General features: G+C 34.4%; 1 protein-coding gene across 1 annotated transcript in view; it reads left to right on the forward strand.

The window, feature by feature from the left end:
* ABCA12 (ATP binding cassette subfamily A member 12) overlaps window positions 1-13,748 on the forward strand; it is a 156,119-nt gene that overhangs the window by 134,969 nt on the left and 7,402 nt on the right. Inside the window, exons 40-48 of the mRNA XM_016150022.2 lie at window positions 2,190-2,244; window positions 2,813-2,990; window positions 4,472-4,587; window positions 5,678-5,837; window positions 6,940-7,193; window positions 9,261-9,465; window positions 10,426-10,535; window positions 10,835-10,976; window positions 12,245-12,379. Of these exons, the coding sequence (XP_016005508.2) occupies window positions 2,190-2,244; window positions 2,813-2,990; window positions 4,472-4,587; window positions 5,678-5,837; window positions 6,940-7,193; window positions 9,261-9,465; window positions 10,426-10,535; window positions 10,835-10,976; window positions 12,245-12,379 (1,355 nt within the window). The remainder of the gene's footprint in view (window positions 1-2,189; window positions 2,245-2,812; window positions 2,991-4,471; window positions 4,588-5,677; window positions 5,838-6,939; window positions 7,194-9,260; window positions 9,466-10,425; window positions 10,536-10,834; window positions 10,977-12,244; window positions 12,380-13,748) is intronic.

Here is a 13,748-nt window from a genome sequence, read left to right on the forward strand (position 1 = left end):
ATGCTTTTATTGTTTTATAATGTATAATGGAGTCTGCCATAGTAATATTTTTTTTAATTTTTATTTTTATTACGGTGACATTGGTTTATGAAATCTAGTAAGTTTCAGGCATACAATTCAACAGTAAGACACACGTATATATACATTGCTTTGTGTGTTCACCACCCATAGTTAGATTCCTTTCTGTCACCACATATTTGAATATTGTCTTTAAAAATCACCTCAACTATTTTGCTACCTCCCCCTACTGCACTAGCTGTTTGAAGGCATCTTTGTTGAATTCTACATTAACTGGAATTTCGCTTTCGCTGTAAAATTGATTTTCTTTTAATTCTCACACACTTAAAAATCTATTAATTAGCTTTCCTTTGCAATGTCAATATCTATTATATTCGTGCGGTTTCCTCTCATGGTTAATTTAACATGAAAATTCTGTTATTTCTTCCCAAAGAATATACGTTTGCTTGTTTCTACTAACAAATGTTATACGGCTAGGCTCTTTTTTGAAATAACTGATACATAGTTCCCTCCACGTTAGTGTTTATTCTTACCCTTTATTGCATTAGTAACAATGGTCAATAGGAAACATTTTATTTAGGTTTACAACTGTAGAGATGATATAAAATGTGTTATTTTAAATGTGTATGTGGGGAAAGTAATTAAAATTTAGAGATTTAATTAGATTTAATAAGCATTCATTGACTAATCACTGCACTCAAAACCATGTACTCAGGACCCACAGAGGAGATTTTGATATAGATCTCTAGCTCTGATACGTTTACTTGATCTTTCAGCTAAAGATATGTATGAAACAATTGGTTCAGCACCATTTTTCGTAGTGGACTAAATGCAAATTTCAAAGATTCCTCTAGTGAAATAAAGTATTTCAAAAACACAAAGCAGAAATGTAAAAATATGATATCCCCCTGCCTTTATTATAATTCAGCAAAGTTTACATTGGGACCCTGGGAGAATTGAATCTCAGTAGCAAGAAAGCCCATTAATTAACAAAAAAGTAAGAAAAGTTTATTTCCCCAAAGATATGATTAAAATTCTAGGCCAAGCTGGTTATTGTTTTTGTTTGTTTCTTTGTTTTGCTTTAACTATATATTTATTTTTTTAACATAAAACAATTGCAGGATTCAACTTCAAAACATATCACATTGTACTTAATAAAAATTATAAATTCAAGTTAACAAGGAGAATATAACTTTAGATAATTCTATAATATTTGAGTATTGTGAAAGGAACTTAATATCTTACTATAATGAACATACATTGTATGAGCAATAAGTGAGAAAGTTCTCTCTCAGCTAATGACTCTGTAGCAACAAGAATTGAAGGAATATCTTCCTTTTATCCCCTACCATTTTTTTCCAAAGTTATTCAGACTGTATAGACTTTGCCTTCACACTGTGTGTGTTTGAGAAATTGTTGCCAGCCCATTCTGATTCTAGCTAACCAAAGTCCTCTAAGGAAGGACGGGACGGAAAAACCTTGCTTCTAACTTGAAAAGTATAAGTAGTTCTGGGAGACCCCAATAATGCAGGACTGTGCTGAATTAAATGACTACTTTTCTGGAGTCAGCTGGTTTCTCTGAATCTTGCAGGATCTTTATGTCTCAATGAAGATCTCTTGGGACTGGCTGAAGCTCCAAGCTCGACTGTGGTAGAATTTTAGAACAGTAGCTGTCTTAGAAATAGTAAAGGAGAAGGATGGATCCTCTCAGGGACAATATTTCTCTAGCACAGCCAATCACACAATAAAAAGGGATGAAGTGGTCCACGTGCAGTCTTCAGGAGATCTTCATATAATCAGTCTCCTTTTGAGTTGCATCTTTAAATGACATATTTCTGAAGTACAGCAGATAAAGAGGAGAGAGTTGAGAACAATTACTTAAATAGAATAGAGAGAAAAACATGCTATATAAGAAATGTAAATTCTTGCCCCTTCCCTCAAAATTCTTCCCATAATGTGAAAAACTTTGTTTTTCTTTCTAAATGGGTGTCACCGATTGTATGGCATTGATGAGATTGGGAGAAAATAATTTTCCTTTTAAAAGAGTATCCCCAAGGTAAAATTCTTTTGATCATAGCATAAGGTGGAAAGTGTTGTGCATTGTTCATCTAAATATTGGTATTTTTGATGAACTGGATACTTACTAGTGGAATAAATGGTCTCTTCTTTAGGCATCATCATGTACAGTCATCCTTACCCGGGAGTGCAAGACCAAGAGCAAGCCACGTAAGTAGACCTATCTGGCATGACTACTTCCTCTTTGGCATAGTTGAGCCTCTGTATAGAGCACTATAAATGGAAATCACAGTTGTATCTGAATGAATGTCAATCTAGAAAAGCCGGTATATGTCACTGACTGGGATGAAAGGAAGTTTCTGAAAGAGAGTACAGTGAGGTTGCCAAGCGGAGCTTGTTGACTGTAGATTCACAGAATCTGCTGCTTTTAGAAGTCAAGTGCGTAAGTGCTTCATCATTTCAATTTCCCTGCATAGCGTTTAAGTACTCTTTCTATGCTCAAGAACTGTATATCCCTTGATACACCCTGTAACCCATGGAGACTGAAGTTTTCTATCAAATATCTCTAAGCAATTCAGATGCACTAGAGCTACATTTATTCCAGGGTCATGGCTGAGTCATGTAGAAGGTATTATCTGGCCGCCTTGCAAGAAGCCTTATTTGTGTCACAGCCAACTCTTACATTGTTTTGTTGATGGTTTCAGTCATGAATCTTTCTGAGAGAAAGAGCGTTCCAAAAACTTATCTGTGCTTTTCTTCTTCCTATTGCCCACCTTAGAATGAGCAGCTTAATCGATATTTTAGTGGCACTCTCCATCCTGATGGGCTACTCTGTCACCACTGCCAGCTTTGTCACCTATGTGGTAAGGGAACATCAGACCAAAGCCAAGCAGTTGCAGCATATTTCAGGCATCGGTGTGACATGCTACTGGGTAACGAACTTCATTTATGACATGGTGAGTAACTTGTGTCATTGCAGGACAGACAGCATTGGTCTGAGTAGAAGATCTCAGTTTCATATTTGAGACTTATTTATGCTAGTTTGTTCAGATCATTACCACAAAATAAATTAAGAAAAAAATAATTTGCATCAGGTTTATATTCACCCGGTGTTTGGAGGAAAGAGAAATCCACCTGCCCTTATCTCTGTGGTCTGAGGACCACCTGGATCAGAACCCCCAAGGTACTTGTTGAATGCAGATTCCTGGGCCCCATATCAGACCTATTAGATCTGTATCTTGGGAGTGAAGCCTGGAGAATATGCATTTTTAACAAAATTCCCCCAAGTTATTTTATACACACTGAAGTTTGAGAACCACTACTGTGGAGAAATGGAATTTTCACAGAACAGATTTGCCTCTTGGTACCAAAGAATGCTTGTAAAATTTAATCAAATAATAGTAAAAATTTCAAAGTAGTATTCCCTACTGGATGACACTTTGGAGAAAGTTAATAGGGACAATAAGGATGAATTTCACTGATAGCTCTTGCATTTGCGTAGAATGGTTCCAAAATTAAGATGGTTTTTCTTGACTTGAAATGAGCCAGTATCAACCAAAAGCCCAGGATGAGTATGCTCTGCCCGATGATTATGGTGAAATTGTCTGAGTTGCTGCGAAGATCATTGGCTTAAAGGATTGGAAAGTAATTAACCGCACATCCATTTTGTTAATGCATGTAGTGAGGTCTGAAATGCATCTGTGGTAGAAGTCAAATCCGAAAGAATGGTAATGACTCCTCTGGACTTAATAAGACCTTTAATGTTAAGAAAGCTTAAGAATACACAGTTCTGTGAAGGGATGCTTACTATTTAGCTTCTGTTGTCATATATCTGATGCTCACTCTAATTTAGGAGATTCCCCCACCATGCCCCCAATTAAATTCCCATCTCTTTTATTGCATGTGTCTTGCTGCAAACTCTCAGCATTTACTAAGTCTACTTGTCGATGAAACACTGAGTTCTTTGTTCTCACAACTGTGATTCCAAGAATGAGTAGAACCCACTGCCTTGCGGCTTTGCACTGAGTGGCTCACGCTGATATAACCAAGCCTTAGAAATCAAGTTTCTGAGACTTCCAGCATTCCAAATGAAGTCTGTACTCTGAGGACTGAATCTAATACCAAGATACCTGGCTGTCTTATCTTTCTCATTGAACCTCTGGCACCGAATGATCTCCAGTCTCAAAGCCTGGAGGCAGGAACACTAGAGACTCCACGTATATCCATACAGATGAAGCTGGCTTGACCTCACATTGCAGGAGACAAATTCTAGAGTGAAATCAATATAAAATAAGCCAAACGTTACAAACAATAGGAATGTGAAAAGTCATTCCTTCAAATATTTCTAGGTCAACTTGTTACAATTTTGAACTAGATGGGCTATTGATTAAAAAAATATTTTGCCATGTAGTAAACATTATTTTATGTATACTCATAGGTATTCTACTTGGTGCCCGTAGCATTTTCAATTGGTATAATTGCAATTTTCAAGTTACCTGCCTTCTACAGTGAAAACAACCTAGGCGCTGTATCTCTCCTACTCTTGTTGTTTGGGTAAGTCTCAGTGAAACAATAATGAACAGAATAAGATTCTCCTAGGCACAAATAGGACCTAAATTTCGTTGGCTAATTTACAATTGCCTTGGGGTTTCATTAGCCATGAGTGACAAGTAATAATACATTATGCTTGCTAGTTCATAGTTTGTAAAGTACAATAATTCTGAAAGTGATTGTTGTTATTAATAGTAATACCTAACATTAATGAACACTTTCACTGTATACCAAATGTCATGCTCATCAATTTACATATCTAATTTAATTTACATAAGTGGAGGCTTTAGAATGACCAGAAAAAACATATTCATGTATAGATTTGTGTATTAACAAATTATGAGTATATATAGCATTATAAGGTATATCTATTTATATATTTATTTTATTTATATTTTTATAGATGCATAAAACAAACACATCATATTATTTCTGTATTAGGGTAATACAGGTAATACAAGTTGATACAACCAATGTTTAGTGTAGCAGTTCTTTCTGCCCTGAATACATGGGTAGTATTTAAGAAGTAACTATTTAGTTAGCATTTGTAGCTGATGAAGGTTCTCTCTGTTTCTAGTTCTGCTTCACTATGCCAACGGTTACTTAAGTATTTCCTCAAAACAAGACATTCAGCTTCTAAGCATGCGCTCTTTGCTTAAGCAGCTTACAATAATAACATTATTTTTCCTCAACTTTAAATTGTAAGATTTACATTAATTAAATTTATATTTCTGAGAAGAAAAAAAAAATTCTTGCCTAGGCAGGGTAGCACCATCTCTAGGAGGAATTAATTTGAATTTGTCATGGTATAGGACTGTTCAAGGTTCCTTAAAAGAGAGGCTTCTAACTGTTATTTTAAACACATCCTGTGAATTTTTTTTGTTATAGCTGTTGTTGTTAAAGAGAATAGAATAAGCAAGAGATCTAACTACAGGGCTTGGCAACTTATCTCAGGTGTTTATTTTTACTTTGGAGCCCCATCTAAGTATGTATTTGTGTATATATACATATATGTATATATGTATATATGTACGTATTTAATGATGGAGAATAATTGGGCATAATTTTAATCCTTAGTATTATTAACATACAGGTACGCCACATTTTCTTGGATGTACTTGCTGGCTGGGCTCTTCCATGAAACAGGAATGGCTTTCATCACTTACGTCTGCATCAACCTTTTTTTTGGCATCAATTCCATTGTTTCCTTGTCGGTGGTATACTTCCTTTCCAAGGAAAAGCCAAATGATCCGGTAAGGTCCTTTATTGGTCTGCTAAACTTCAGTGACTGTATCAAATGCTTCAATATACTCAAGGTGGAAAAATTTTCTGTATTTTGCATTCTTTCAATAGAAGAGTTGTATTAGATTCTATTAAATTCAGTAGAGGTGAAACTACCACCTTTTAAAATTCTTTTTAGTCTCCACATAGGTTAATTCCTATGATTGTACTTCCCCAGCCTCAAAACTATTGACGTATGTTAGGGTTTGAGTGGGGTGACAGAGATGAAATCAGATATATTGTATGACACTACAAAAATCACACAGCCACTTAGCTAAACTTTTTTACTCATTAAAAAATTGTTACAGTATGGTAGTGACAGGCACAATGGCTTAGTTATATGTCTATGGGTTAAGATTCATTTGAACCTTCATAGAGAAGAAACCTAATTCATTCCTTTTTAATCATGAATTGGAGCCTACTTCATTGTAAGTATCACTTTCCATTCAGAGCTGACAATTATGATTAGTGAGAAGGGAAGCACTAACACTGTCAGGCAATTGAATAGAAAAGAATAGAGAGGAAACGAAGTGACCTGAGGAAAAAACAAGCACACTCCAGGAGGAAGAAGAAAATTCAGGAGGTGCAAGTGTTTGGCCCCAAGTGTGAATAACATGAAAATGAGTTATTTGCTTCTCAGTAAAAGAGGTTGTCTTTCTCCTTCTATCTCATTTCACCATCTAGTCCCTCCTCAAGCAGAAACTACAATAGGTTTTGAAAATATACTAAGAGCCTCCTTTAGTCAGGTGCCTACCAACACACAACATCACACCCCAGCATCTGTGCTACCCCCACATTCCTGGGATCTAAGGCAGGTCTGGGAGTGATTCTGCCTTCAAGGGTTGGCCTGACACCTTAGATCATCTCGAGAAAATTATAATCCTTTCTGCTTGTATCTTAGTAATAAATCTCTACCATTTGGTTAGAGTAAATATTTATATGTAAACCCAGCATACATGTGAAATAATTGCTAATCTAGACAAGTTTCACAGGTTGCCATATTTCTCTACATTAAATTTTTGTCAATTATTGAAAATCTAGCACTGAGCTCCACTTTTTATTTCTTTATTTCAGACTTTAGAACTTATTTCGGAAACCCTCAAGCGCATTTTCCTGATTTTCCCACAATTCTGTTTTGGCTATGGTTTGATTGAACTTTCTCAACAACAATCAGTCCTGGACTTCTTAAAAGCATACGGTGTGGAATACCCAAGTGAAACCTTTGAGATGGATAAACTAGGTGCAATGTTTGTGGCTTTGTTTTCTCAGGGCACCATGTTCTTTTTCTTGCGACTGTTAATCAACGAGTGGCTAATAAAGAAATTCAGGTAAAAAAAAAAAATACAAACAATGAAAACATAGTGTTTGACACCCTTGATGGAATTCAATTAAAAATACTTAGCGAGGGGTCAATAGTTGAAGATATTCCATTAGTATGGAAATGTTTTACTCAAAAAAAAAATTTTTTTTAACTGTAACATAATTCACCATTCTTTTCACTCAGTGAATAGTTATCAAACCTCACTATGTGTCTGCAAGTATTGATGTAGACTGGAGAGTATAAGTAAGCAGAGTCATGAGCCTTAAAGAGATTAAGATTCAGTGGTAGAGAAAATATTTACATAAACAAGAGATGGAGCCTTTGTTTACATTGAGTTTGAGTTCAGAAGAATAGAAGATAGAAATGGGGAAAGAAGATCGAGGATTAGCACATTGACAATGGATTTGGGAAAAAAATCAAAAAAAGTGAGGACAGAATCATAAGGAAAAAGAAATAAAATCACTATTGAACCAGCAATTTGATTTCTAGGAATTTCTTTTCTATAGATATGTTCAGAAATATGCAGAATTACATATGTATAAAACAATTCATCATAGCAACCATTTTCTAGTAGCAAAAGAATGAAAACAATCTAAATGGCCTTCATTTAGAAACTGGTTAAATGAATTATATACATATATTCCTAAATTAAACAGTATACAGCTATTAAACAAAATGATACATTTCTCTATATAATGTTTGAGATTAGGTCTAATATTTATTAAATGAAAAAATGAAAGGTTTAGAATTGTGTGTAAAGTATATTATCATTTGGGTTAGAAAATAACTATATGTTATTTATGCATGCATATGCATGGACTATCTCTAGTTATGTGTGCCTCTGCTGAAGAGAACATTATATGGCTATAGGAAACTTACTTTTCACTATATATTCTACAGTACCATTTTAACTTTAATACATGATATGCATGTGTTGCCTATCAAAAATAAATTTAATGAAAAGAACAACAAGAGCATAGAGAAAGAAAAAAATGCTGGAGCATATTTGAGAAATGAGTAACATGATTTGACAACATAGAATAAATGTAATGAAATAGTAGAAGCTGAAGAGTGTGGTTGGGAGATTATGGAGTTTATTGAATTCTTGGTTAAAGAGATGTGGTTTGGACCTTTTTCAACAAACAAATTGTAGTGCATTAAAGGTTTCTGAACAGAGAGAAACGTGATCACATGGTTCTTCAGGAGGTGTGATTTTATGGAGGTAGTGCAGAGGGGAATGGAAGAGTCAAAGACCCTGGAGCAATTTGAGGTTCCTGGAGAAATCTAGGTGAGAAAGAGTGAAAGCGTGTGATAGTAATAGAAATAGACAGAAAATGATCAATGACAATGACTAGCTATCATTAAGCATTTCCAAGGCTAGTAGACTGACTGCATGAGTAAATTTTGGAATGTGAAAATTTAAAGAAAACATCACAGTTGGAATTTTGAGGATCTCATCAAGAGAAACAGGAACATTGGGAGGAAGACAGGAATTGATTTGTAGGGTTTTTAAATTTGATTTGGTTTGGTATACTTTGATATTCATTAGGCAAAATACTGAAGTGGGTTTGACAGTTTTGGGGGCTTATAATCTTAATATATTGGGTAGATCCTAGGTAAGACATTCACAGTAAAAAAAAATATATATATATATAGACTAACGTTCATATTATTGATGACATAAGAAAAAAAGAGAATTTTAAAAAAGGTGATCACTGATTATGGAGTTGTAAATGTTGAGTCTTGTTAGTAGCTCTGGTTCTGGTAGAAGTGACTCTCAAACCCAAACTGACCTCCGTGTTACTAAAGTTAGGAATCTGAATTGTAACAGTGAATCTGTAAGCATTTAACCATAGAAAGCAAAAGCTATTTTCCAAATATCACAGCAAATATGGCAAAGAGAATTCATATTAATTTTTAAGTTATTTAAGTAGCACAATGCGTAACAAAGTTAAAACAAACTTCGTATTGTGACAGCACATTTTTAATGAAGTGATAGCCCATTAAAACATGTCAAAATTGAGTGGGGCCATTTCAAAATCATTGATGCAAGATTCTTGGGTCCATTTTTTAGACTCTTCTTCAGAAAATTTAATTCTTCACCTGTAATTGAGACAATAGATGAAGATGAAGATGTGCGGGCTGAGAGATTAAGAGTTGAGAATGGTGCAGATGAAGTTGACCTGGTCCAACTCCATCGTCTCACAAAGACCTACCAACTTATCCACAAAAAGATTATAGCTGTAAACAACATCAGCATTGGGATACCCGCGGGGGAGGTAAGGAGCAATGTTTAGTTTCTAACTGTCCTTTATTTGGCCATGATAACTAACGAATAAAAATTTTCATCTTCATTTAATTTTTTTTCTAGAAATATGAAAGCCAACCTCTGAATATTTTGATGGATTCTATATATAAAACTTACAAGTGTTCATGTATTACCCACCCTATAAGTCTTCTCTCCTGGCAGGGAGTATTCACCACAAACTGAGTCCTGGTTCCCTTTTCAAGCTACCGTCTTGCCTGGGGTGGACTTCCAGTCAAGAAGCCTGCACAGGGGCTCTCTTCAACTTTTAGTTTCCAGCCCTCTTCGAAAAACAGTGTAAAGAAATCAGTTGTCATAAGCGAGGTCCTAGACCGCATCTATATTTATTTTTGCTGTTTTCACAGAAGCAATATTAAGGCAGTTTTGAAAAGAGAGAGGCAATGTGGGCATTTCCTTTAATATTCCAAGCAGAGCTGCAAAGTAAAAAGCATCAAATTTCTTCAACAGCATATAGAAATTATTGCTTCAGTAGCTTATTCATTAAAGTTGTAATTAAAGTTTGTGTGAATAATGTGAAATTTATAACTATAATTCATTTGTCAGGTTAGTATATCTTACTTGAGTATTTTATCATGTCACACAGAGGAATCCTATAATATATATAAAACAAGTGATATATATATATTATATATTATATATTATATATATAATATGTATACACACACACACACACACACACACAAATGTTCATTCAGATGTTGTTAAAGGAAGAAAAGATACATAAGTACCCATTAGTTTTAAACGAGAAAGTTTTATCAAATGCCAACAGAGTGCTATTAATACCCATGAATAATAATTCCAGTGATTTGTTTTTTAGAGTAATTTATTTCACCCAAGAAGAAGGAAAGAGATACAATAGTAACATGTCTTTGATTTGGTTAAGATGTTCATCTTTTTTTCTCCCCCACACCAGTGCTTTGGCCTTCTTGGGGTGAATGGAGCAGGAAAGACCACAATTTTCAAGATGCTGACTGGAGACATAATTCCTTCAAGTGGAAACATTCTCATCAGAAATAAGACTGGGTATAAAAAAATGAATGCTTCAACTCACTAAGCACAACATAATTGAATGAGAAAAATAATTAAAATAAACTTTATGTTATTTTGTAGTTATATTAATAAATCATTAGGAAAAACACAGCTATTCAAGTGAGTAGAATTTTTTAAACCTTAAAGTGTAACTTTGATGGTAGGATTATTTTATTGCTTTTATCATAATCACCATTCACCATGACCAAAATAGAGCTACCTTCCCAAAGTTTGGACTCTAGGAGGGAAATATCTTTTGATACTCATCTGTGTTTTTGATTTTCTCAATTCAGATCTCTGGCTCACGTTGACTCTCATAGCTCATTAGTTGGCTACTGCCCCCAGGAAGATGCCTTAGATGACCTCGTGACTGTGGAAGAACATCTGTATTTCTATGCCAGGATACATGGAATTCCAGAAAAAGATATTAAAGAAGTGAGTATAAGTTTAGAAAATCTAGTTCATTTCAAAATAATTATTGAGTAAAAAAGGCGAAGGGATTAAAAAGTACAAATTTACAATTACAAAATAGTCATGGGCTTGTAAAGTACAGCTTAGGGAAATATAGTCAATAATATTGTAAGAACTATGTATGGTGCCAGGTGGGCACTAGAGTAGTCAGAGAGATCACTTTATATCAATGTCTAACCACTATGCTGTATACCTGAAACTACTATTACATAATATTGAATGTCAATTGTAATTGAAAAAAAAAATTATTTCTGCTTCCTACTCATCCACCTTCAAGACCAGGATGACATCTAGAAAGTTATGACATTTTCCTCCTGATAATGATAATGGATATGTATTTGCTTGATCATGTATATCACATACACACTATGAACTCAGATTTATTTTTTTATTTTCTAACTCAGATTTAGAAGCTCCATGGTTTAGTGATCTTTCAGTTACCTTTTAAGAACTATCACATAAAAGGTCACACTTGCCTTGGCTCTGGGTTGAGCTATAGTTGGTGATACTTGTACATCCTTTAGGGTCCAGATAAATATTAAAACATGGAATTACCTACAAAATGCTCTAATAACATAGAATAGCTTCTAATTTGATTTTGATGTGGTTCCGTATTCCACTACAATTATTTTCCTTTGTAATGGAATGGCTAACCTTTGGGGTGGTTTCTTCTATTTTTGCAATGCCGGGGACCTGTTGAAATCTTCTTAGGATTCCACTATTTAACTACAGAAATAGCCACAAGCATCTATGATTCCTCAGTTAATATGCTAAAGTTTGATAGTGGGTCAGTTTTATAAAGACTTCAAGAGTTTGTGACAACTCACTCCTCAGTAAAAAGAAAGATGAAATAGATGACATTTAATAAGAAAACTGCCTTGAGAAGGGCCAATTTCTGTTTTTCCATTTTTAAGTTTATAAAGGGCGTTCTGTAGCAGAAAGAACAATCTGCAATCATAAACACACACACACACACACACACACACACACACACACTTGGGTGGGGAATTCCACTTGAAAATGAGCCTTCATGGAATTGCTTTTATCTCTTTAATGATTATTAATTTTTAAGTAGACTTTTGAAAATAAAAATAAAATCTGTTAAGTTTAAATGTCTGAATTTTTCAGGTATGTGTGTCTTCATTATAGAACTTTCTTTTCACAGTTTTTTCTGGTTAGTGCATTAAGGATTTTAACAGGAGGTCAACCTAACTCCTCTTTTCTGCCCACAGACTGTTCATAAACTCCTGCGGAGACTTCATCTGATGCCCTACAAGGACAGAGCTACCTCAATGTGCAGTTATGGCACTAAAAGAAAATTATCCACTGCACTGGCCTTGATTGGGAAACCTTCCATTCTACTGCTGGTAAGAGAGTCATTGTGAAAAAGGCTTCTACATAATTAGAACCACACATCCAATTGTGTGTGTAACATTTCACTCTCCTTACTGAAATAAACATTCATGGAGGCTCACTATATGCTGGTTATTTTGCAAAACACTTTAACTACGTGCTCATTCAGGGAATTTATATCAGCATATTATTTGTTGCCACAACAGCACACCCTCAAAAATGTTTTTGTCTGAAGCTGTGTTACAGTTGCTCTCAGAGGAAACACTTGGCGTGGGAATGGGAAGTAGCTGGAACGTATTCAGGGTATAGAAATGAGTAAGTAAAATTATGGAATATGGGAGAATTCGATTCTCGGTTGTTGAAGCAATTGGTTCTATTAGTAACTGATCAGGTGAACTAACATGCATTTAAACTCTTAGAAAGGAAGAAAGACACATTTTAAGACAATGTGTTTTGCTAAAAAATTTATTTCCTTATTACTTAAAAATATGAGTTACCTAGCCTAGGATGTGATAGATAATATTCTATTTTTTCTGGGTTTTTTTGAAGGCGAAATATGCATTCAACATTTATACTTTTCTAAGAACTGGAAAATTAAGTCAATCACCTGGAAATGTAAATTGCACACAGGGGTGACATAGCATTCTGCTCCACAGACCAAACATTGTAAAAACTGTTTATTTCACAGAAATAAATTTGCCCTTATTTTGCAAGATCTCCTTCATTTCAGCACCTCCAAACTCAAATAAAAAAAAATGAAAAAAAAAAAAGCCTTGACTATATGTAATGAAAATCCACTTTTAAATCACTTTATACTAGGGATTAAGTCATACAGAGGATCAATTCATGTAAACTTCCCAGATAGAGTGATGCACAGCCCATCTTCCTATAATATTAGAAACTTATAATGTGTTATATTCCTTCCAATCAATGCTTATAATGGAATTCTATTGTGTAAGCGTCCCTTAAATTGAACGAAACAATCCTTAGGCTCCTGTGAGATGATAGACGTAAAGTACTTCAAAAAGTTGAAAGCGCTAAGCAAACGTTATATATTAATGAGTCTAACTGAAGTACAGGCTATGAGAGAAAGACACCATAGTGTCTTCTATATGCATTTACTATAAATGCTATTGTCTTCACAAATCAGACAATACACTTTTCACTGTCCCCCTTAACTAACATTCATTCTTTTCTTTACATTTAAATTTAACCCTTCACTATAAAAACAAGCCTCTGGTAATCCCATGTACATACTTTTTTTTCTTCCATTAAAGATTCTATTTTTAGTTTTCATCTAATCTTGCTTAATCATCTGTCAGGCTCTATTATTATTTGCTTAGGTTATCCATTCCTATATTTCTAATTTTATTTTTGAATAAT

Source organism: Rousettus aegyptiacus, unplaced genomic scaffold, assembly GCF_014176215.1.
Source record: "Rousettus aegyptiacus isolate mRouAeg1 unplaced genomic scaffold, mRouAeg1.p scaffold_m13_p_2, whole genome shotgun sequence".
NCBI lineage: Eukaryota > Metazoa > Chordata > Mammalia > Chiroptera > Pteropodidae > Rousettus > Rousettus aegyptiacus.